General features: G+C 53.1%; 1 protein-coding gene across 1 annotated transcript in view; it reads right to left on the bottom strand.

The window, feature by feature from the left end:
* Positions 1–9,048: 9,048 nt before the first annotated feature.
* The window catches only part of PKNOX2 (PBX/knotted 1 homeobox 2), a 239,233-nt gene continuing 222,790 nt past the window's right edge, over positions 9,049–25,491 (bottom strand). The window contains exons 11-13 of the mRNA XM_090290476.1: positions 11,977–12,053; positions 10,959–11,137; positions 9,049–9,948 (exon numbers count right to left, since the gene is read on the bottom strand). Of these exons, the coding sequence (XP_090146602.1) occupies positions 9,722–9,948; positions 10,959–11,137; positions 11,977–12,053 (483 nt within the window). The 3' untranslated portion in view covers positions 9,049–9,721. The remainder of the gene's footprint in view (positions 9,949–10,958; positions 11,138–11,976; positions 12,054–25,491) is intronic.

Genomic DNA, 25,491 nt, shown 5'->3' with positions numbered 1-25,491 from the left:
TTCTTTATGTGCTTTGGAGTGTGATGTCCAGTGCCCCCCTCCACCCATTACAAACCCTCCAGAGAGCGAATGTCCTTATGTGATGGCCCGTGCCTGTGGCGGCCACATGGTGTTTGGGGACAGGGAGCATGTGATGTGGTCTCGATGGGGCCACACGTGGCACAGATGAAGGAGGGGGCTGTCCACAGGCTCTAAGACCTAGCACCGTGGCAGCCATAGGAACTTCTGGTTAGAGGGGTGTCAGATGGTGGGGAGGGGGAGGTTGGGGGTGAGCAGATAGAAAGGGAGCCCCAGGAGCAGTCAGGCAGCTGCAGCACCTCCTACTGAAACAGCCAGTTTGGCTCCTGAGGGTCCTCAATAGCCCCTCCCCAGGGACCTGGAGACTCAGGGGTTGGAGGGAGGCAACCCTGTGAGCTGTTGGAGCATGGGGGGATTTCAGCCACTTTCCTGCCTGCCCCCACGACCCCCGGGGATCATAGCCTATGACCGTGCATGCCTTACCCTGCCCTTCCTGCAAACCTGGGCTTCCAGCAGCTGCGACCCTTGCATGCTGTCTCCAGCATCGGTGGCCTACAGCTGCTTGCCTTGCTTGGCCAGTAGGTGAATGCTGTCCCTGCATCCAGACACTGGCTTGATGCCACAGCCAGAACTCTCTTGGCTTCCATCGCTGGCTGGAGTGATGTTAACCCTGCCAATTTGCACAGCCTCGTTTTAAACAAAAACTTTTATCATGCATTTGCTAAGCGCCTGCCACTGGCCTTAGCATTCTCCACACATTGTCCCAGATCACAGCAACCTCCCGCGGTAAGTGGGTGCCAGCTCTGCCCCGATTTCGGAGGGGAGGAGGCTGAGAAGCAGAGGTGTCAGACTGGCACTCTGTCTCTTATCCAATTAGACTTCCACTCACACTTAGGAGCTCGGTGTTTGTTGGATTAAGGGTGACAACTTCACAGGAGGCCACAGATCCATGTAGGTGAGAATAGAAACCACCCTTGGTGCCTGCTCTCACTTGCTGGGTCTCACCTGGGGGTGGGGTGGGGGGGTACTTACCCAACCAGGGGTGCTGCCCCTGTGCCTGCAGCTCTGATTCCGGCATCCACCTGGAGCAGAATGCATGTGGAAATAGAGCCCCAGCTGCCATAGAAGGGAAGGGAAGAGGGACCCAGGCAAATTCTCAGGAGTCAGCCAATTGATGTAAGTACCAGGCTCTGACACAAGGGGTGACGTCAGCTCTGCATTCGTTGGCACCCTGACTAAGGACGCAGGGGTCACTGAGGTGTGACATCCTGAACAAGTGAACACTGCCAGCAGTGGGGTTGCCCCAGTCTCAGCAAAGGGGAGGCACTGACTTCCCCAGGAGTTTCTCTTCCTGCCTTGCATTTGTCAGGTCTGGGCCAGTCACTCCTGTCCCCCAGTTTATCCTGTCAGCAGGAGTCTGAAGCAGCAGAGAGGAGCTCATCAAGGCTGCTGGCAGTGAAATACACATCTCACGCACCGGGGAGGCACTCTGTCCGGAGGACGCCTGTCCAGGCGGGAAGCACGGGTGTGGTGGCTCCTCTTTCCTCTCCCTTTGTCCACAGACACGCAGGAGTGGAGAGGGAATAGTAAATCAATTTCTCCTGCTTTTGCATTGCCCTTCCCTCTGTCTTTGCTCATCCAAGTGTGGTGCCTGGAGCAGCAGCACTGACAACATCTAGGAACTTGCTAGAAATGCAAAACCCCAGGCCCTACCCCAGACCTACTGAGTCAGAAGCTGCACCGTAATAAGCTCTGCAGGCCACCGGTGTTTGCATGACAGTTTGGAGAAGCTTGACGCTAGGTCTTCAGTTTTGCGGGGGCCCTGGCTCTGGGGGGCTGGACCCGAGGAAAGCACAGGTAGTGTGAGTAACAGGTGAAGGCCACTCGCTCCCACCAGCGTCGTGTCCCCTCCTCTAGGACTGGAGGGAGGATCCCAAGGGTGGACTGATGTATCAGACTCCATTTGGTCTTGATTGCAAAACTCAAGGCCAGTCTAAGAGGTCCACATTCAGCAAGGAGTCCCGGACAGCGAGCTCTGCAGCGCGGTCTTCTAGGCAGGGAGGAGAGTGGTCTGGCTCATGGGTTCTTTAACTGAGGTGTGTTCCCATCAACGAAAGGCCTTGATGTGGATTTGGTGAAGCCGAATTGCTTCAAGTCCTGGGAATGGCAATAATCCAATCCGATCTGATCCGATCTGGGGAGGCCAAGCCATTTTCCAAATAGGTTATCCCCACATTCCATATCCTTGTATTTCTGTTTCAGGATGAGAGACAGATGTGGTAGCTCAGAAAGAAAACCTAAAAGGAAGGATGTGTGGCCCTGATGTTTGTGGGATAAATTGGGTTTTAAAAATTAAATAAACCTTTTTCATGCTCGCTGGAATCATGTCTGCGGTAGGACTATCTTCAGCTAGTGGTCAGGGAAAAAGAGATGGAGGCAATCAGTAAGAAGGCATGCGCCTCCAGCTGCTTTAGGATGAATCATAAACCAAGTCCTAACGGACACCAGTGAGCCCATTCGGTGAATCTTTGGGAGCACCCATGATGTCCTAGGTAGGGACTCCCGCTGCTGGAGCACATAGAGTCTCAGCAAAGGTGTAAGTGGAGAGCCCGGCCTCGCGCTTTCCTTGCAATCGGTTCCCACAGAAGACAGGAGAGGGGACTCTCCTCACCCGGCCAGCCTCCGTGATTAGTCTGCGTGGAGAGTAATTAACTGCTGCTCTGGGAGAAGACACTCGTGCTCTTGATGGCGCCTGATTATTTATTTTCTTAGGAGTGTGAGAGCATGTTAGGATTTCTGTCTGGGCCTGAGCCTTGCTACCCTTCCTTCACCAGAGAGGGGAAGCAGAGGCCACCCTGCAGACCCGAACGGTGCTGTGGCCTCCCATGAATGCCTTTCTTTTGAAAGAACAATGAGCCACCTTAGCCCACAGCTCAGCAGCTCCACACCTCGCCCAGGCCCTCATGCATATTCATCCTGCTTCAAAGAGCACAGCATGGAATATGCAAATCAGCCAGGAAGGAGCTGGTTGGCATTTTGATAATGGCTTTGTCTGAAAAACCCCAGAGACATATGCACCTCTAGTTTCTCTCTCTCTTCCCCTCCCTCCCTTTCTCTTTCCCTCTCTCCTCTCTCTCCTTCTTCTACCCTGTGTCCCCTCCTCATTCTCTCCTCGGCTCTCAACCTGCCAGAGAAGAGGACAGTGAGTCACAGAGCCAGCGAAGCAAGTTAGTGAATGAGCCAGGTGTCTGCATTCCAGTCCCTTGTATTTCCGCTTTATCCTCTCTCTTCCTCCTGAACAGATGGGTTCTGCTTCTCTCCTTACTAAAATGTTACCCAGTCTGACAGTGCCCCTGGCCCTGGCCTGTGCTCTGCTCCCAGTGGGTGCCCTCCTACTTTGTCTGGGCTCCTGTTCTCTCCCTCCCTCCCAGAGATGAGCTCCCGTCTCTTTGTTCTTCCTCCATCTTCCAGCCTGACTTTCCCTACTCTCAGCAGTGAAGCCTGGAAAAACCTAAGAGCCTGGCCTTGTCGTCTGACAGGCCAGAAGGAGTCACCTGCACAGGCTGGGAGTGAGGAAGGCTCAGAGGTCAGCTGTCAGCGCTGGCCTCTCACACCGATCTCTAACACTTGGCCATTAGCAACGGCACAGTGGACCTCCTGTTGCCACCTCTGTATCCCAGTCTGCAGACGGTCAGCAGAGACCTCTCCTCCAAGACCTGTGCACAGCTCCTAGAACAGCATGCATGGCAACTTCCCGAGCTCAGAGGGCCTGGGGCCTTTCCCCTCTCCTCCAAATGTAGGCGGCTCAAGTTAGGAGCTGGTGGGCTGCTGGGCAGATGCTGGGAGAGCAGGCTAGGGTCTGCATCCACGTCTCTGAGTGCTGCTTCACCTGGGACTTCAACGGAAAAAAGCTCATGCAGGTGCCTCTGGGGATTTCAGGGAAGAGGGGGCTTCTCCCTTGACTCTGCAAAGAAGCGTGGAAGGCCCACAGGTGAGTGGGGTAGGCCATACATGAGTCTGGTATAGTAAACATTGTGCAATGCTACGGGGAAAACCACCATCCCAAAGCCACAAAATAACAGGTGGGTGTGACATTTGCACACCTGAGGTGGGTGCTCTGAAGCACGATCAGGTGTGATAAAAGGAAAGTGAAGCTAAAGTCAAAAGGTTTGATGACACAGACACAACTGAACGGGGTCGTCTTCAGTGGTTGATTGTAATGAGATGAACATAAATCGCGGGGCTGGTAATGAAATGAAAAAACAATTCTTGCCTGATAAGCCCGGGTGTAATGTCTACACCTGAAGTAAGTCATCTCTGTGCACCACGTGTAATGAGATGCATATAATTTTAAAGAGTGTAATGAGATGAAAAATAAATCAAGCACTTGTCTTAAATGGAAGCTGAGCTAAGATGCACACACCTGAAGGGCATTGTCCCAAATGGGTTTGGTTTAATGAGATGCATTTCATTTGCAAAGGAGCTAAATGAGATTGGTTCGGGAGAGGCTGAGAGATAGAAAAGTACAAGATGCCTACACTTGAACGTGGTGTAATAAAATCTGCCTCGTCTGGGGGAGGGAAAGAAGATGCCAAAGTGGAAATGCCAGTCTCCGGGGACCCCTCAGCCTGTGACACTCTGCAAAGTTGAGGTATCCTCTGTCCCCTTCCGATGCCAGGCACAGAGTGGGCACCTGCGAATGCTTCCTGAATGCGTAACTGGGTCAGAGCGCTGTAGTTTACGTAGCGAAAGGAAGTTAAAACAAGGAACTTCTGGAGGCAACTGAAAACTGTTTTCTGAGAGCAATGTTTCTCAGTCTTCAGGCATCTTGCCTTGAACCTGGGAAAAGATGGGTGTGGGATCTAACCTGCGTTTATAACAAGCAACCCTGGTTGCTTTATGTCCGGAGGCTCACGATGGCCTCTAGAGGGCCGGTAGGCAGATAACACTTGATTGAAGACATCTGAATAAAAGACACAGGTACACTTTGCAATTTATGGAAGGAATATCTTCACTTCCACAAACAAACATGTCATCTCTTTTTTTTTTTTTTCAAAGGCAGGGCTCTTCTGCATTCTTTGTTTTCTTACTCCTGATGGAGTAATGGGCAGACAAAAATAGTTTATTTTATAAAAACATCCACTCAATGCTGACCAGTGTGGCTCAGTGGGTTGGGCTCCATCCCAGAAAGTGAAAGGTCACCGGCTTGATTTCCGGTCAGGGCACATGCCTGGGTTGCGAGTTCAGTTCCTGGTTGGCAACTGATTGATATTTCTCTCCCACATTGCTGTTTCTCTCCCTCTCTTCCCCTCTCTCTAAAAATAAATAAACTCTTTAAAAACCCACAGCCACTCAAATATTGGAGAGAAAAGCAAAAAGGGGGAGGGGAGGGAAGAGGAAGCAGAACTAACCAATGAGCCAACCAATTAGGGACGGCCTGGTAATGAGTGGTTGCCGACCCTCAGTTTCAGTGCTGAGACCACCTCCGTGGCCACTGTCACAACACCTGGTGACCACACTGTAAGGGGCAGCCGAGATCCAACCACACTCAACTGCGACCGCCTGCGGAGAGACATCCCGAGCTGCCTGATCGCCTGATGCTTCAAGAGAAACGGGGAATCTGAATTTTTATGTGCAATCTTTTAACTTTCAAAAAACTTTAAAAACAATATTCGGCCCAAACAAAACATGTCTGCAAGTTGAATTTGACCTGAACTCCATGTTTGACCCGAGAGCTCCCTGTTTCACTCCTCAGGATAATAAAGCCTGAGGTCACGTCTAGGATGAGGTCATGTCATCACCGTTCTGGGGACAGCCTGAGCACACGTGCTGTCTCAGCCTTCTACTGGAACGTGAGCTCCTGAAAGGCCAGGACTCTGTCTGTGGTGATCCCAGCTGCGCCCTTGGTATCTAAAACCGCCTGGGACCGAGTCAGAGCTCAGTCAACCCAGATCAGATGAATGAGCCCCAGTAGACTGCCATGCGACCGCGTTACTGCCTCCCCTCGTCACATCCAAGAGAGTAGATGGTTCCTTGGTCAAGGCAGCATATCTCTGGTCCTCAGCTCCCTTGACTGGGAGCCTCCAGACCTGAGAGGTCTGAGGTGGGTGTCGGGGCCAGAAATTAGGCTGAAAGATTCCAAGGCCCTGACATCAGTGCTCTGGTTTGGGGGTAAAGGAAATCTCCCCCACTCTCCCCACGCACACTGTCCCATCCCTCTTATTTGCGCAAGAGCTGTGGCGCACCTCTGTGGGTTGGGTGGGATTCAGATCATGCCCAGAGAGCAGTTACTGCCTCCTCCAAACATAACCACTCACATCTGGAATAATTTAGGAAACCTTTTCTCAGCTGGCAGCACAATCGAAAGACGGCAGAACTTGGGAGAAAAGCTTCGGGAGGGGTGGGAGAGGCTGCGGCAGGCTGCTCTGTCATTTCTTAGAATGGTGTTCCCCAAAGTGTGTTTTATGGGACATGTGTATAATTGAGTAGATATTACTTGCAGAAAGGCAAATAAATTGGGGGGGGGGGAAGGTTAAACAAAGTTTAAACAGGTTTCTTTCCTGCAGGACTTTTCAGAGTCTTTATATAGTAATGTGCCTTTTGAAACTCCACTAGCAAAATATAATATCAGTTCACCCTAGACTACTTTAGCTGTGGATTTTTTATTTTTTATTTTTATAGCTTATCTTTTAACAGTATGTTTGTTCTCTGGACAACACTTCTTTGAAAGTCTGCCATCTTCCTGGCTCTGGGAAGTGAGGTTCTAAGGTATCCTCTTCCTTCAGCTCTTGAGACTTTCTCCACTGGCTGGAGCCTGTTTGCAGAACTCTCCAGATGCGATGGGGGTGGGGTGGAGGGGGCTGGGCTTGGTGAGAGCAGTGGCCCACAAAGCTGCCATCGGAGCTGCTGCAGGCCCATTTTCCCCATGTAACCCACTCCATCCCCATCTCCAGCCTGGCTCTAGGGTAGTCACAGGTAAATGCAAACTTCGCAGCCTTTGCAAATATGAACAAGGAATTCCTCCTCCTGCTCCTAGGTGATGCTGTGGACATCTCAGCAATAGCGCCCAGGTAAGGATACCTCTAGGCTGAAGGTAACAAGAGAGCCTGCCTCTCACGTTCTTGGGGTGATAAGGGATAAGCTGCCCCTACATTTCTTTTTGCCTCAAAGAGGATAATGCTGAACTCTCGGTTCAAAGGAAAACTCCCCCCAGGACACAGATTCAGGACTGAATGGGACAGTTTTCTTGGATACGGCAAGGGTGGGCATGTGAGGGCGTGCGGGGCAGTGGTGGCACCAGCTTCAGTGATGAAAACCCCTGGAGCCTCGGATGGAGCTGGGAAAAGCAAAGGCCTTTGGAGGGAGGTGGGGGATGGCGGAAGGACGACTGAGCTCTGAGCTCTCCACTGCGGTGGGGGAGGTGGTCGGGAGAGGGCAATGCAGAGCATCCAGCCCTCTTCTCTCCCTGATCTCGTTGCCTGAGAGCTAGACACAGGCGATGCGTGTGCCACTTGGCTGTCTTCCTCCCCAGGAGGGACACTGAGGTCACCAGAGAGCCCTCTGCCCATCACCTTCCACGTAGATAGTTCAACAAAGGGCGTGCTGAGGTCTCCCAATTCTCTCTGGTCCACAGTCCAACTAACCACAGAAAAAGAGAATCACGCAGCGGAACGACGGTAGGTAATAAGATTTACTGGAAACGTCTCAGCCACATTCAGTACTGGTTTGGTGGATACATCGGAAGGAAGTTGCATAACATGAGGCGGGTGGAGGGGCTGGGAGGAGGAGGGGCGTGTGCCGTGTGCCGTGTGCCTGTGCCGGGTGGGGTGCGCGTCCGGAGCGGGACGTGGCCATCTGTGCATGGGTGCATGCGTGCGAGTGTGCGTGTTAACAAGAAAAACAAACCGGAAGAGGAAATGTGTTTCATCCCACAGCACAGTGCCGAAAAGCTAGACTTTCTTCTATCTGTGGCATCAAAAGGGAGTAAAAAATGATCCAGTCATCAAGATTATAAATAAGGTTGTTTGTTTCTTAAAAATCCCTATTAAAACATTAAATATCAGCTCTTTTGGGGGAGAAATACATTCATTTTAGGGAGACCTCGGGAAAGCGACCATCCTTTCGCTCCACCTCAAGCAGGTGGGGCAGGGGAAGCCCCCAGAGGGCCCTGAGGGTCCTCTCGCACTGAGCCAAGTGGCCAATCACATCCCGCCACTGACGCGGGCCAATGCGCAATGTACAGGTGAAACTGCAAGTCCATTCAATTCAATGGGAAACACATGTGCGGTCGGTCTTGTCTTCACAGCCGTTGGGGTGGGAGGGCGGGGAAGGGTGTTGCCAGTCATGGGGACTAGAAGTCGGGGTGGGAGGGTGTGTGTCAGGGCAGATGCTGGTAGCCTCCTCCTTGCGGGAGCCCCGGCTCCTCCAGGGCTGTGTGTCATGGTGGATGCGGGTTAGGGAGATGGGGTGGGGTGGGCACCACTTGGCTCTTAGGGGCCATTCCCGCGGGCCCTCCCCGACACTTTGGAAATTGATGTAGCACCTTCTCCAACCCCTGGCTTCTCATTGGGGCTGGATGCTTCTTTCCAAGGTTTCTCCTGCCTTCTCCGAAGGATAGAATGAAGAAGAGAGGGTGGAGGCTGAGGAAGCGAGCCTGGCGCAGACGGCGGAAGGATTCCAGGCTAACTGGGCTCCACCCTCTCTGACGGAGGGAGTGGAACAGAGGAGGGCTCCGTCTGAGGGCTGGAGGATCTGGGGTAAGATGCCATTGTCCCGTTGTTATAGGAGTTCAGTTCTGTGAACACCCAGGAACAGTTGCGGCTCCCAAACTCCCTTTGGTTTGGCTCCTAGCCCAGTTCTTCCGCCTCCTTGGGTACTGGAGCCAAACCAGGTGAAGGGACTCCTCTTAATCTCCTACAGTTTGAGCTCACCAGCTTACCATTTGTTTCAGAGAAACGAGAGAGAGAGAGAGAGAGAGAGAGAGAGAGAGAGAGAGAGAGAGAGAGAGAGAGAGAGAGAGAGAGAGAGAGAGAGAGAGAGATTGATTCGCTCTGGTGGCTCCATCCCTCTCTCACACGTCCATGGTTGCCTGAGCCCGCATGGGGGCCTCGGAAGAAGGAGCTGGAGCCCCATGGAATCCACATCTCGCTCTGATCTGCAAGATGGGAGACCTCAGGTCCTGCCACTCCTCCAGCCACTAGCTCTATGTTCAGGCTCCCTCCTGCCCTTGAATGTCTCTCAAAGGAGCTGCAAACCTGGAGGGGGTGGAATCCACACCCCCTTTGTCTCTGCCTTGTCTCCTAACTCTGTCCCCCGGCAAAGGCTTTCTCTGCGAGCAGCACTAATCTGGGCACAGTGCGGGGCTTGTAAACAACCCAAGTCCTCAGTCAGGCGGCCCGTGGGTGCCATCTGTCCTCAGGGCCTTGATGAATCCAGATGTCACTCCTGCATCTCTGCAGAGGCTGCTTGACCGGCCCCTCCAAACTGAGTCCTCCAAGGCTCTAGGGGAGTAGGGCTGGGTACCATGGAAGCTTGGGGGCTGGGAAGGAGCAGGTGTCTCTTCTGCATTTGTTCAAGCTACTGGTTTTGGGAAGCTAGGGCCCAACTTCCTCAGTGCTGCCTGCCCGCGTCCCCTTCCCCCCACCCTGGAACCCTCCTGACAAAGCTCCTCCTGCTTGGCCATCAGCGCCATCTGGGCTGCCGACTACTCCAGGGAGTCACTGTGTTCCAAGCCCAGGTCACTGACATTTGTTGTTTGAAGCTCATCAGCCTCCTCCTCGAGTTCCTCCTCCTCTTCCTCTTCCATCTCATCCTCATCCTCTTCTTCTGTCCCATCCAATGAGTCATCGTGTGCAGCCATCATGGCCTGCTGCATGGCCATGGTGGCATTGTCTGAGGACAGGGACTGCAGGTTGTCCAAGTTGATGGAGCCTATGTGGGAGAAGAAGGCAAGGGTCAGGCCTGGGAGCCTCCAAGGTGGAGGGTTAAATGGACTGGCTCCCGCGGCAGTGAGCTGGACAAGTCCTCGTGTGAAGCCCCTGTCCATGAACTTGTCAGCCAATGCCGGCCTAGCCCAGGCAGCAGCCCTCCTAGTTACCATTACTGAGCATCTTCTATGCAAATGTATTAGATGCTTTTGACTTGCTAAAAATCCTGTAGGGTAGGTATTATTATTCCTTCTAAATAGGAGGAAACTGAGTCACAGACAGTGAAGTCATTAGCTCAAGGCGACAGTCAGGCATGAGAGAGTTGGAATCCTCTCTCTGGTTGATCTAGCTCAAAATCTGGCTTTTCTACTATACCTCCTAAGACAATGGCCCATCACATAGGAACCGCCATGCAACCACATAAAGGCATGTATACACAAAGGCATGTATACACATGTGCACACCTCCCTCCGCCTCCCACACAGAGCTGGCCTCGTGTGCTGAGCTGTAAAGTGTCTGGCTCATTGAATTGTGCACCAGGAAACTGGCAGTTAGAAAAGCGTATATGAAGGGTATGAGGGCAAAGCGGGGAGGGCAAAGCTCCTCCTGGCCTCTGTTCACAAACCGGCTGCCTGCCTGGTGTAAATAGATGGCACTGGCTCTTGGGTGTAGACACCCAGTGGCTCTAAGCCACTTAGGGTGGGTGTGGGAATGAGGATGAGGCTCTGCTGAGCAGTCACTGGCTCAGATGACCACTGACTCCCACTAGTTCTTGTGACATTGCTTTTGGTTTGTTAAAATGTATGCAAAACACCCGCTTCTTCTCAGCTTGCACACACTCATTGACGGGGATCCGGGAGGGATAGTGTTTGTAACAGAGTGGCCCCTGCCTCTCAGGCAAGTAGATGTTCAGTCCTTGAACCTTTGCACAGCTGTCCTGAGGGAGTTCCAGGGGCCACCCTCTAACCCTCCCACCAGCCCCTAGGCTAGAGTATACTCAGCCCCAGTTCTCACCATCGGGGTTTGTCCCTGGGGTGCCACCCTGCTGCTGCAGCACCCCTGCGGCAATGGAGTTGGGCCAGAATCTTTGGGTGGGCCGGTGCTGCGACTTGATCTTCTTGGCTTTCGGGGCAGGGTCTGGGTTGCTGGCATCAAGCATGGGCTGCAGGATGCGCCTCCGGGCATTGATGAACCTGCCCGGGGGGTGAAGGTGGAGGCCTGGTTAGTCACTGCCTGGTGGGGTGTGTGTGCACGTGCACGTGTGTGCATGCGTGTGTGTGTGTGCAAAGAGGGCTAAGCTGCTTCCAGACTCTCAACAGCTGATCCGCTGTACAGAACAGATTGGGGCCTGATCTGGGGCATGGAAGCCCAGCTGGGAAAAGGCCCTGGGCACCGAGGAGCTCACGGAATCACTCAGTAACCACAGAGTGTCATGGGACAAATGCAGGAGGAGCATCAGAAATCTGTACTCGAGACTCATCGGGATTGAACAGAGGGCGGAAGAGCCCCCTTCGTCAAAGGCATTAACCTCTGACTTCTCTCCAGAGGGCCGGAGGCTCGGTCAGGGAGCCTAACTCTTGGGTGCACTTCCATCCAGCCAGGCCTCTCTCTGAGATTTCTATGACAGCCCAGCCAGACACAGAGAAGAGGAAACTGAGATGTCTGTGAGGTCAGAACGGCTCTCTTTCTCTCCCTTCCCACTCCTACCTTTGCATTTAATTCACACAGGTGCGTGAGGCAGGGGGGATGGTAGGAGGGGTAGACCAGATGACCATTGTGGGTCAGGTTTTTCTATCTGGTGAAACCGCTGGCAGTTTCCCAGCAGAGGGCGCTGAGAAGCTGCAAATGAAGTGACGGGGGCCTGCGTTGATCTTGGCTTGTTGCCTCCAGTCCAGCCAGGAGGACTGGCGGGGTGGCTGGCTGCCACTGAGGCAGAACTGGGCGTTCTGGTCTCTTCTCCAAGCCATGCATTCCCCTGCCAAGCAAGCAGCCCCCACGTCTGAGAGCCTTCGGGTGGGCGATGCTAACTCACCAGTTATTGACTTGCAAGAGGGTGAGGTTTGTCTGGGCGGCGATCTGCCTCTTCTCATCCTCCGTGGGGTAGGGGTGCTGAAAGGAGCGGGGAAGGGCTCATGAGGGGTGGACACATGGTGGCCTGGCCCCTGGGGGACCATGCCCACCTCAAAGGCACTACCTGGACGAGGCAGCCCCAGGGGTTTGGAGGCCCAGACAGGAAAGTGTGGAGAGGGTCTGCCCCGTGCCTTTGGCTCCACAATCAGGGGTGCACGGCCCTCAACTCAGCCCCCATAATGGGACCAGGATGGCTTCCCTATCACTGGATATTAATAGCCCCCAAGGCACTTTACATCCTTCTCACTTGGTCCCCTCCCCCACCACCAACCCCACCCCCAGCAGGCAGGGCAGGCATGGCTGGTGTGAGCACTCACAATGGCATTGGGAGCCCACAGGGACTCCAAGCAGGTGGTAAGTGGGGTGAACGAATCAATTCAACTTAAATGAACCGATACTTACTGTATATCTACCATGTGCCCAGATTTATTTAAGCATCCCAGGAAACAGGAGAGACATAGAAGGATCAATACTCGTTGTATAACACCTTGTAACCTGTCAAATGTTCTCAAGTACTTACTCTCATTGAATCAAGCAATTCATGAAAACTTTGTAAGGACAGGCCAGTTAGGTACTGTCATTCCCACTTTACAGGTGAAGAAACTGAGTGACTTCACCTGTGTTCCCCCCATGGTGGCCTCTGTTTGGAACTTGGCTCTTCTGGTTTGAGACCAGGCTTCCTCCCATTATGTCATGATGCCCCTTACTAGACTGAGCCAGTGGCAGGGTGGGGGTGAGCAAAGAGGCGGTGCAGGTGTCTGCCACGGTCCCTGGTCCCCAGAGCGCCTCAGTCCATGCACTGATGACATGAGTGTCTCTCATAGGCTGTGGCAGAGACCGCGTCTTACTGATCCGTTGTCCACAGGCCAATGGCACACCACGATGGCCAGGTGGAAGAAAGCAGATAAGCCACAGGTGCCGTGGCTGGGTAATGAGCACCACAGAAGCTCAGGGGCAGAAACAGGTGTTAGCCAGAGGGTAGGGAGGGCTGAACAGGCCACATTAAACAATGGGAGCGTTTTAAGGGCCAGTGGGATGGGGGCCTTTCCAGCTCCCCTGGGTGGAGAGCCCCATGATAACTGGCTCTGTGTGTCTTCTCAGGCCCCCGCACAGCCCTGACACCCAGGAGGCATGCAATACAGATACAGTGGGTGTTTCAATGGGTCAGAGAGTTGCCCTGGGAGCCAGAGGAGATTTCGGGGCTCCTAGCGCAGAGGGCCAGGATTATTCCTTAAGGTTGGGGTGGTATTAAGGTGGCGTTTGGGCTTTCTAAAGTCCTGAAGGCTGGGACTCAAACTCCGGCTCTATCCTGCCTACCTGTGAGCTGTCAGGCATGCCCCTTAACCCTGTGTCACACAGTCACCTAACGATTATACTCAATTACACTTGTCAAGTGCTCAGTAAGAGGTGGCTTTTCATGGTATTACTATTGGCTGCTGTCAGCAAGGTGCTTCAAGTTCTCTAAGGAATGAGTCTGAGATCAATAGCGTTGGGAGTTGCCTCATGATCAGTGACAAAGGCAGCCAGCGGCTCTGCCGGCCTCAGCGCCCCTGCCTGAAGGAATTGGAATTGGCTGTTGTGTAATTCCCACCTCTGGCGGCAGGACTGGTGAGCCGTACAACATTAAGATGCTATCAAGGAGGAAGCACACCCGTGTAGAGAAGCCAGGTTCATCCTGATTGGGAGGAAGTGGGGGAGGCTCGGAGGAGGGACTGCAGGCCCCAAGCAGTAGAGGAGCAGGGACTTTGTGCGTCCTGACACCTGCTGAGGGAGCAGTGGTGCCCTGTCCTGCCACCTGCTCCATGGAGTTCCCACCTCCCTCACCAGGGAACCAAGCTGCCTTCCTGTCCGTGGCCAGCCAGTCTGGGAACACAGCAAGACTTTAGCTTGCTTGGGCCCCATGAGGCGTGCTCATGCCTTCATGCCTTTGCACAGGCTGTTCCCTTCGCTGGAATGCTCTTCCCTGCATGAGTGAACCTGTCACAGATCAAATCCTCTGTGAGGCCTTTCCTAGCTCCCCGGAGCAAAGTTAGTCTCCACTGCATGGGAACAATTGCATTTACCCCACCATGTGATAACAGATGTCTCCCCACTATCCTGGGACTTGATCCCAGGCGGGGACCCAGTCTTATTAGACATGTATCTCCAGTGTCCAGGCCAGTAATAGGCAGAGTAGATGTTCAGTGTTTGTGTAGGGAGCAGATGAGTGAACCAACACAAAAAGGAAATGGCTGGCTTATTTCCTTAGCTGAGCAAAGCTGGCCTTGCCAACCATGCTGGCCCACCAACCTACCAATGCTGGGAGGCCGCTGCAGCCTGGGTGCCACTGGTGGAACATATGGCCTTTCACAGCTCATACCTCAGTGGGGAAGGCCCTAGGCAAAAGGGAAAACCCTCTATTAAAGGGCAGTGTGCAAGTCCACTTGGTGGTAAGAGAAAGGTGGGCTCGACTGGTTAGGAAGACTCCCCTTGGATGTGGGCCTTCTGTGGACTTTGAAGAATGATCAAGCCATTCTAGTGGAGGAGGGGAGGGGCCTTCTGGGCAGGAGCCCTGCATCAGGACTTATATTTAAGCCAGTCAGATGCAAATCTCTTCCACAATAAAGACTTCCAGCTCTGGCCAGGTGGCTCAGTTGGTTGGAGCATTGTCCTGTACAGTGATCCCTCACTTATCACAGGTATTATGTTCTAGACCCTCCGCGATAGGTGAGAATCCGTGAAATAGGAACCTTACATTTATTTTAGTATTTACTGTACAGTACCACAAGATGCCGCGATATAGTAAAAAATCCGCAATAAATAAATATAATATTTTTAAAAATCCTGCGATACAGTTAGGGCACGATAAGTGAACCGTGATACAGAGACGGACTACTAGGGACTACTGTACACCAAAAGGTCACAGGTTCGATCCCCAGTCAGGGCACATGCCTAGGCTGTGGGTTCGATCCCTGGTTGGGGTGCATACGGAAGGCAATGGATCAATGTTTCTCTTTCACATTGGAACATATCCTTGGGTGGGAACTTAAAAAATAAATAAAAATATACAGGAAATCTTTCAGCTTCCCACAGAAGGATAATATTCACTGTCTCTAAGGGGACTTCTGGTTGGGCCTCCATGCAGAGTGGATGCCACCAATCCATAGATTAACTTCTCCCTTAACTGGAGCGGGATACAGGGAGTGTCACAGAAGCCAGCTGGTGGTTCTCTGTGGGTAACGATGTTAATCTCTAACCTCCCGGAGTGCAGGTCCCACCACCTGTCCCTCCCGGGACCGGTATCTCAGGAGGCACGTGCTGGAGGCCGTGGGGTGAGGAGCAGTGATTGGTCCTGCTTGGGGGATAGGTGCGTTAGCCAGAACATTCCTGGCACCCTGTCTGAGAGCTCATGCGAGCAGCCCAGCTTTGACACGCCTCACACCAGATGGTTCTTGAGGACACAATCAAAATAGCCTGGCCCCTGTGCAGACCTTGATTTGGTCAATGCTACTTTTAGCACAATTGGAATAGTTCAGGGCCAAGGACAGGCCAGGGAAGCAAATGAGACTGGGCGAGCCCCGGAGCCCTGGTAGCTGCTGTCTGTCTGTCGACTATCTGGAGGAGGCCCTCTGCAGCCGGGAGGGAAGGGCACAGGCAGCCGCTCTCTGGAAGTAGATCATTCTTCCTTGAAAAAGAGGTACGGACGGGCTAGAAAATGACAGATCCCTCTCAGTGCCAGCATGCAGCCTCATGTGACTAGGCAGTGCTGCCTGGTGGCTAAGAGGATGACCTCTGGAGAGGTCAAGTCCTGCCCCAACCCCTGAGCAGCTGTGGGACCTTGACTGTTTGCTGTTGTAGGTGCTCCATCCTTCGTTTCCTCTGCTTAAGCTGAAAATAACAAAAGCGTGTCTATCGCTGGGGCTTTGGGGATGATTTCATGAGATCATGCAGGTCAAGCATGGATGCTCCATCGGCTCAATCTCTACAATGTAGTGTCGCCTCCCAGACATCATGCTATTGACTGCTCAGTCCCAGAGATGGGGACTGAAGAATTTACCCAGAGCAGGTGCTCAGAAATCTGACCTAAACTGTCCCCCACCTCTCTGTGACAGCTCCCTTTCTTGCTCCACAATGCAAGTCTCACCTAGGCTCTACTGAAGCATCTTTCAGTTTGAAAATGGGTTCTTCCCGGGGTCTTGGGTCTGAAAGAAGCTTGGTCAGGACTGGGTTATAGGTCCCTGGCCACTTTGGTCACGGAAGCCCATCCCAAGGGTGAGCTTCCTTCCTTCCACCGCATAGCCTATGCTAAGCACGAGGCTGGCCAGCTCATAAGGGACACAGCACGTGGGAAGGAGCGGCCTGATGGTGTCCTCGGCTCTGTGCTGGTGGTGGGGCAGGACTGGAGGCCCCGCCCCTTCTCCACTTCCCGCCATGACGACCACCGTCCAGGGGTCGGCCATGCCCCTTTCACTCCTGACCCAGTTTGGGGGCGAGCCCTGCCGCGGCCCAGCTCTGCAGGCTTGGCATTGCTCAAGGAGGCAGCACGGGGGTGGGGGGGTCCCCCAAATAACCCACATTCATCATCAATGGCAGGGTGCACCCTGATTTCAGAGATGCTAAAATGGAAACGAACAAGTCTTTTCGAATGGAAGAATGCGCAGTACAGCACCCCAGGAACTTGTCTTTCCTACCGTAGCCGCCCTCGCTCAGAGCTTCCCTTCTTTCTTTCATTGGTTCTTTTTTAGCCTCCCCCTTACAGTTGTGCACACAGAAAAGCACAAGGAACTAACATGTATAGCTTCATGCAGTATCACAAACATCCACGTGACCACCACCCATCCATCCCCCAATCACAACCCCCAAAGATAACCCGGTTTTTATGGTAATTCCTCTCTTGCTTTTCTTTATTATTTCAGTATTCATGTTGCACCCTTAAACATTATGGCTCGGTTTTTGGACTCTATATAAATGAATCATGTAGTGTGTAGTGTTTCACTCCATGGTGTAGCTGTGAGATTCACTTATGGTGGGTCTGTGTCACTCAGATGTTCAGTTTCATTGCTGTCTGGTTTTCCTGTGTCAAAGTCTACTGTCTGCCTTTCTTCACCCTCCTGAAATCTTACGGCTATTCTCCCTGCCTCTGGCTTCTATTTTGATCCATCATCCACGCCACAGCAAAACTCGTATCTTAACCTGCCCCTAACCCCTTAGGCTCATTCTGATTGCCCTCCTATGAGCTCTGAGTGCTTGCCCTACCCAGGATTCCACAGGGTGGTTTGCTGCGTGGTCTGTCACCCCAACCAGATAGGCTGCAAGTTTTTGAGAAAAGAGATCACACCCTCCTTTTCACCCCCACCTCATCAGTGGGAAGAAAATGCCTGGCACAGCCCTGGCTGATGTGGCTCAATGGATTGAGGACTGACCTGTGAACCAAAGGGTCACCGGTTCGATTCCCAGTCAGGGCACAAGCCTGGGTTTTGGGCCACGTCCCCACGTGGGGGAGCGCAAGAGGCAACCACACATTGAAGTTTGTCTTCCTCTCTTTCTCCCTCCCTTCCCTTCTCTCTAAAAATAAATAAACAAACAAACAAACAAACAAATAAATAAAATCTTTTAAAAATTGCCTGGCACGTGTTAAGTGTTCAATACGTCTTTGTGGAATGACTGATCATTGAGACCTAAGGGGTCACTGGTACTTGTCACCATTTCCTTGTGTATCCGTGGGTGTGAAGGTGGGAGGGAGAGGATGGGGAGTGTCAGGGATTCGGTCTTGCAGGTACCCCACTCAGGGTCAGGCTGGCTGACTTAGTAATAGTGCTGTTCCCACCTGGGCTGCTTCGTGAGGGTTTGTGGGAGGGGGGATGTAAGAGGGTGGGGTGTCAGGAGCCTGCTGGGGCACACTGCCAGCTCTCTGGAGGAGTCTCGGAGGCAGCGGTGAGAAGCAGGTGAGAACGTGGGTCCTAGGCCCAGCCTGCCAGCTGTGCATCCCGGTCTCTCACCAGCCTGAGACCTCTGGCTCGTTACTAAGCCTCCTCTTCCGTAAAACGGGGAAAGAATTCCACCTCCTCAAGGCTGTAATAAAGATTAAATGAGTTCATATTTGGAAGGTGCTTAGAGCCGTGTCTGGCGCACTCTCCGGGTGCTTGTTAAATAAATAAATAACAAGGAAAATAAATCTGCTGCTCAGAGCGTGTGGCTCCCTCTCTGTAAAAGCCACAGGTTGTTTTCCTGACAGATGCCACGCGCCCCAGCGGCCCCTTCTGCACATGCATGAATGTGCTCCTTTCTGCTCATGGGTCTCACTGCCTGGTCGCTGGGCTGCTCCAGGTCCTGGGCACAAACAATGGCGGTGTTTTCTCATAACCTGCATCTCAGGCTTCTTCGCGGGGAGGCCTGGAGATTGGAAATCTCCCCTGGCCATTTTTCGGGTGAGAGCTCTGAGCTGCAGGCTCCCATGAAATGTTGTGGGGCTCCATGCAAGTCACGCTCACAGCTGGGCAGACGGGTTGATCCCTTTGGTCAGAAGGACTTGCAGGCCAGGCAGGAGCAATTCGAATCCACATGATTCCTCCTCCTCTCTCTTCCCAGTCCTAAATCCTAGCCACCCTTCTAGGCCCAGCCCACATCCCAGCTCCTCCACCAACCCTGTTAACTAATGTCTCCATATTGCAAAGCCCTGGAGGCTGCCGGGTTCCCTGGGGCCCGCCTCTCCCCCAGGGCAGGAGGACTTCACACCCGAACTTCCAGCAATGCACCCGGAATAAGTTATAGGTGTGCAGGGACAGTGTTGTCCTCAGCCCCAGGGGTGGCTTGGTGGCTGGAGGCCCGGGCAGCAAGAGTCCCTGGCTGATGTCCAGCTGCAAGCAGCCTCGTGGGTCTGCTATCATTTTTCATGTGCGCCATCCCGAGGAAGGGGGGGAAGCCCAGCTGTGTGGTGCCACGGTCACTCGGTCACTTGCTGTGACAGCCCTCTGCTCTGAAGGTGTGTGAGGTCTCTCTGTTGCACTGAGGCCCGCCTCCCCACTCACCCAGCCACAGAGCACAGGCTGTCCTCTGACATCAGATGCCCACGGCTCTGCCTCTCCCCTCCTCAGAAGCATTTCTACCACGAACCAGGCGCCTAGAGTTTTTGGCTAACTCTGAATACTCCAGAGTACTGAATTCACAGAGTACTCTGGGAAAGTACTGGACATATATTCTCATTGAATTCTCCAGGCACCTCTGCAACAGGAATGATTATTCCCATTTCACACACAAGAAAATGGAACCGAGAGGGGTCAAAACACTGGCCCCAGGCCATCCAAGTAGTGAGCGCAGAGCCAGGTTCACACCCGGTATCTTTAACCACGTGCACTGCCCCCCTGCAGCAGCGCACCTGCTAGGCACTGTGCTCTTGAGCATATTACTGATCATCTGCACCACAGGTGGGCCTTGTTCTGTCCACTTTATGGAGAGGAAATCAACATCAGAGAAAGTAACTGACCCATTCAAGGTCACACAGCAAATAAAAAAATGCGGCTGGGTTCAATCTCAGGTCTGTCTGCCTCTGAAGCCCTACACTACATGCTGCCCTAAACCAACGAATGTCTCCTACAGACACATCCCTGGCACCCTGACCCTCCGTCATATGACATGTTTCCTGTTAAGAGTCATCTGAGCAGACATTTCCCCATCCTGGCTGCCCTTCTCTGGGCACAGCTTGTCAAAGGACCTTTTGAAATCCGATGCTCAGTCCTGGACACACTATTCTGGATGTATCCAACCAGCACAGACGGCCAGAATCCTCTCACTTCTCTTGATTCCTCTGTTCTCAACCCCTTGGGGGGGTGTGTTTGTGTAACAGCACTTGGTGACATCGCGGGTGGACCCCTCCCAGGTGTATAATTTTTGTGTGTAATTTATTCTGAGCCCCTGAGTCCTGAAAGCATGTCCCCCATACCTGGAACTCAGGTGTTAGTGGATAGGGGTGTTATTTGGAACTTAGAGCACACTTCCCCATAGAAACAAGTTATTTTAAAAACAGCTGTTTTCCGGGCTAGCTTCAAAGGCCCGTTTCATTAAAGATCTGTGTTCTGATGGAGAGGAGCCCACGGGATTCAGGAAGGACAAACAAGAGACCTTCCCTTTCTTTCAGGGATAGAACTAGACGTGAGTAAACACTGCCCTGCGATGGACAAGCACCGATTTTGCCAGCTTCTCCTGTTTTGTGGCCCCGTTGCCACCCCCAGCCGCTCTCCTCACAGGGCCTGCTGTTTTCCTGCAGCCACGGCCTTCTGAATCGGAGGCCTGGGCGTCAGGAAGTTCAGGGTCTAACCCCTGAAACTATGGTTGTGATGATGTAGCTCAAGCCTTCATCAGATTCTCAGAAGGGTCAAGGGCCTGGAAGAGGTTAAGAATCGCTAGGAGCCATTCCTCTGGCCACTCCGTTCTGGTTTGCCTGCTCAAAATGCTGCACGCAGAGATGTTCTAGTCACCCTGGCTGGTGCGGGTCGGTGGATTGAGTGCTTGCCTGTGAACCAAAGGGGCGCCGATTCAATTCCCAGTCAGGGCACATGCCCTGGCCCCCAGTTGGGGGTGTATGAGAGGAACCCACACATTGATGTTTCTCTCCTCTTTCTCCCTCCATTCCCCTCTCTCTAAAATTAAAAAAAAAAAAAAAGTTCTAGTCTTCCTCTTGCACCACTAACAAGCACTGGCACTCTTCCCATGAAGCTGATCTTAGCTGCGTGGGAGTAGGAAAGCAAGGTTTGGACCAATTCATACTAAACTGTGAATGAATGATAGATAGCCTCCTGGACTCCCTTAGGCACCTGCTTTTGGCAGGGATTGGATCATTTTAAATGGATCTTGGATGAGAGAAATTTTAGATAGCATGACAACGCTAGAGGAAAAAGTAGCAGACCGGATATTATGGAACAAGAGCAGTTCAGTCTCTCTAAGCCATTGTCTTGCTTTTCAATGTTTCCTTACTTTTTCTTTCACAGGTCCTCTAGAAGTGTCAAGACTTCTCTCAGCATCTCCCAAGGTGGGGCAGATGACAGGGGCTCCCGGAGTGAGACTGGAGGCGTTTGCCACAGCAGCTGTGTCTGTACCAGGACAAAGGGCCCTCATTCTGTCATCTTATTCTATGTTCACAAGAGTGCTATGAGCCGGAGACTGTGGTCCCCATTTTACAGCAGAGAAATCTGAGGCCTAATGGGAGGTTAGTGAACTTGTCCTGCGTCCCCTGGCTAGAGAGAGGGGGCAATAAAAATCAAATCCAGATCCTGCGTCCAGGTACCATGTCCTTTCCACAGACTGCACTCTTCCTGTTTGTGAGAGATCTTGTTGTTTCTGAGTCAGCTGGGCAGAGGGACGCTGTAAGGGGGTCTCTGGCGGAGATCACTGTATAATTCCCTTAGGACTCAATGCAATGCCAGGCGCAGGGGAGGTGGTAAGGCATGTGGAGACTGTCTGTGGAGTGAGTGAGGGCGACATTAAGGCCCAGAGACAACTGGCTGGGTTTCACCTCCTCACACGCAGGGCCCACGCCATGCAGGGCGTGTGGCAGCTCCATTTCCCGTGGAGGGCTGAGCCAAGCATGTGAGACTCTAGTGCTGCGGAAATCCGTCAGAGTCCCCGAGATACGCACGGGCTCCGAGTCACATGGACAGGGACGAATGAGCACAGCGATGTCACCCAAGAGCCAAAAAGTAGTCACAACCCGCTGTCCACCCACTGCTGGCTGGGTAAACAACGCGGGCTCGGGCTCCCCCCGGGATGGCGGTCGGCCGTAAAACAGAACGAAGCACCGAGCTGGGTGAAGCATGAAGACATTATGCTAAGTGGCAGAAGCCAGTCACAAAATATCACTTATATATATAATCCCATTCACATGGAATATCTGAAATAGGCAAACCCGTGGAGACAGAAAGTACATTGCTGGTTTCTAGGGGCTGGGGAGTGAAAGCTAATGGGTACAGGATTTCTCTCAGGGAGGCTGGGAATACTCTGGAATGAGATGGTGGGGATGATTACGCAACTTTGTAACTACACTACGAATCTCTGAACTGTATGGTTTAAAAGTGGATTTTAGCCCTGGCTGGTGTGGCTCAGTGGATTGAGTGCTGGCCTGTGAACCAAAAGGTTGCTGGTTTGATTACCAGTCTGGGCACATGCCTGGGTTCCCGGCCAGGCCCCAAGTTGGGGGTGTGGGAGAGGCAACCGGTCGATGTTTTTCTCTCCCTCTCTTTCTCCTCTCTCTGAAAATAAGTAAATATCTTTTAAAAAATGTGAATTTCATGGTACGTGAATTACATTTCAGCCCTGGCTGGTTTAGCTCAGTGGATTGAGCGTCGGCCTGCGAGCTAAGTGTCGCTGGTTTGATCTTCCAGTCAGGGCACATCAGAGAAGGAAAACTCTGACTCCAAAAAACCTCCGCTGCCTTGCGGCATACCTCTTCAGGGGAAAGGCTAAGGGAGTAAACCCCGACAGAAAATCCGGAGCCGGAGTCCCTAAGGCGGTTTGACGTTGTAGTCAACACCGGCAACTCCTGCGGCGCACCTGAAGCCAAGCTGTATTGACTCCGTCTTTCCCTTGGACCCTTCAGCTGCGAAGAGAGGGGGGGTCTGCTGCATGGGCAACAGCAGACCCTCCATATCACCCTGCCCAGGCTCTGTAGCTTCAGCGTCATCGCAAGATGTCGATTCAACATGGGAGGAGACAGATACCGTGTCACTCCCGAGTCGGACTGCACAGCCATTCTCGGCGGTGCAGATAGACTCTTAAGAAGCTACACCATCGTCTCTTGAGACGGACGGCTGCCGACGAATTACATTTGGATAAAAGATCAAACAGAGAAGGCTCCTGGTGCTTTGTGCCGCCAGCTTGTGTGACGACAGCAGAGCCCCTGGGAGGGCCTGGGAGCCAGGCCTCAGCTCTGTGTGGCCGGTGGCCAGCGGCCACCTACAAGATGGGGGGCAGTGGGGATAGCAGCAAGCAGAGAGCAGCTGTGGCCCCGGCTGCATGCTGACCTGGCTTGTGAATGTGGTGGGTGGAGAATGCAGAGGAAAGGAAGGGCTGTAAGGCAGCCTCACTGTGCCTGAAAACTGGCCGGGCAGGTAAAATCCTACCCTTTCCCAGGACCAGGCTCAGTGCCTCAACTGAAAGCTGGGGTCGCCTTTGCTTTACCTGCTGGGGAGCCCAGAGGTGCTGTGCACTGTGGAGGTAGTATAGTCTAGTGGGTAAGAAAGTAGAGTCTTGAGTTACACAGACCTGGGTTCAAATCCTGTGGGGCCTTGGGGAGTGTGTTACCTTCTTTGAGTCTAGTTTTGCTCTTTGTAAAATGTGGACAATAGCCATGTCCACTTCCTGCAGGGGCCGGGCGGGTCACGGGACCATGTGTGAAGATGCCAGCCAGCACGGGCCTGGCACACTGCGGCGGCCAGTGAAGGGACAGCTCCTCTGATCAGCGCGGGGCGCCTGTGGGGGCTTGGTTTCCTCTGTAGGAGTCCCGCCCCGCTTTCCACATAGATATCCTGTAAAGCTGCTCATGTGCTTGGCTGGGAGGCTGCAGCCCAGAGAATTGTCATACTGTGGATGGAAAGGAGCAGAATCACCGGGCAGGGTGGGCAGGCGGAGGCCGGAATCTGGAGCGGGGGGATCAGCCAGAGGCCAGAAGCCGGGGAGAAAGCGTAGCCCTCTCTCCCTTCGCCCTCTGTCAGCGGTGCTCACCGGCCTGGGTTTGGTACAGAACTGTTGCTTTCAGGAGTTTAGCTTCTTTCAACCAAAATGCATTAGCGAGAAAATATCACTGGACTCTTCAGGGACCCAGAAGCAAAGCAGCTAATGGACAAAACTATCCCGTCTCCCTGCAGCCGAACAGCAAAAGGGCTCAGGAGGATTCTGTCATCTAAATACATTTCCCTAGCGGCTGCGGCCACAGAACCGTGGATGACAGGAAGCCTTGGACACAGGACAAACGGACTCAAAGAACACTGACTTTTGCCCAAGAGAAAGAAGACAAGAGAAACCAGCGTTTACTAGAGAAGCCTCAAGCTTGCAGTATTAGTCAGTATATTCTCAGGGCCCAGTCATGGTAGAACCTACAGGTGCTACAGAACCTCAGGTCAACCACCCGCTGCTAACTGACTTTCACAAATTTGGGGCCTTCGCCTCAAAAACTCTTTTCGTTGTTTTAGAAAGTTTAAAGGGAACTAACGTTTCTTAACTGTGACTGTGTGTCAGATGTATGTTATCTCCATAATTTCCGTAACCATAGGAACAGGGTATTATCTTCCTTGTTCAAGGAAACAGACCAGAGTGAGGGCATGGCTCCTGGGAAGGCTTCTGTTCACACCCATTGGCTCGGCTTCAGAGTCCGTCTCCTTTCCACAGTGCCCCCGTTACCAGGAGTCTTTATAGCCTCCTTCCTGAGTGGGTGCTTGAGGGTGGGGGTGGGGGCGGGGTATGGCCCGTGGGCCAGCCTTGGCCTGCAGAGGACACCTGTGCCATGCCGCGTCCCTATAGCCTGGACCTCTCCCTCTCCTCCAAAAGTTCTGAGTCTGAGTGAAGGCCCAGGGGTCACTCCCTTGTCCTCTCAATGGCTGCTGCGAGGCAGGCATTAACTGGGGAGGACTTCACCGGAGTTAAGTGCTTTATTAATAACTGCTATGAGCACTCTGAGCGGGAGGGTCCAGGGCGTGGGAGGGTGCGGGCGGGTGGAAAAACCTTACTCATGCTTTTCAACAAGTCCTCCCACTGTCCTGGGTCCTTTTTATGGAGCCCATCTGGGTTCCTCCTTCCCTCTGCTCTGTGCTCTGAGCACCCCTCTCTCTTTTTGCCTTGACCTTGCTCTGCCATCCCAAGTCTGGCTGGAAGTGGCTGCGAAGCTGAAAGAAAAGACCCTGAGCTAATGAGGAGGCTCAGCAGGAAGCAAGGAGAGGGCAGGGCTTGAACTGAGGCCTGAGGGAAAGCTGTAGGGCCAGCCTCCCGTCTCAGGCTGGTGCGCTACACAGTGGGAGTGGAAGGTGGCAGAGGAGGCACCCACTGTGGGTGAAGGGCGTCGAAGAGGGGTGCTGGCCTGGGTGCCCGGGACCTGGGAAATTTGTCTTGCAGCCTCCTCTCCCTCCCACATCCGCCTTTCCCCCCTTAGAAGTAAGTTTGTAGGTAGGTCCACACCTGTCTTTAACAACGCAGGGGGCTGGGAGGCGAGGAAGGAAAGAAAGGGGGAGCTAACACGCATTAGGCACCGCAGTGTGCCAGGATCGTGGCCATAATGTCATGGCTTCAGCCTCAGCTTCACAAGCCTGGTGACTGGAAGGTGAGGCCCAGATGCAAGCTCAGGTTTGGCTGCCGCAAGAGTCCACACGCTTTCTGCCACCCCGTCCTCGGCCCTCCAGCCACGCCTCCCACCGGTGCAGAGTGCTGGAGGCAGCTCTAGATCCATGGCCAGGAGGGA

Source organism: Furipterus horrens, unplaced genomic scaffold (assembly GCF_987537825.1).
Source record: "Furipterus horrens unplaced genomic scaffold, mFurHor1.1.pri manual_scaffold_11, whole genome shotgun sequence".
In the NCBI taxonomy this organism is placed as follows: Eukaryota; Metazoa; Chordata; class Mammalia; order Chiroptera; family Furipteridae; genus Furipterus; species Furipterus horrens.
Note: the sequence above shows the minus strand (reverse complement) of the source record. Positions and strands in the feature narration are given on the sequence as shown.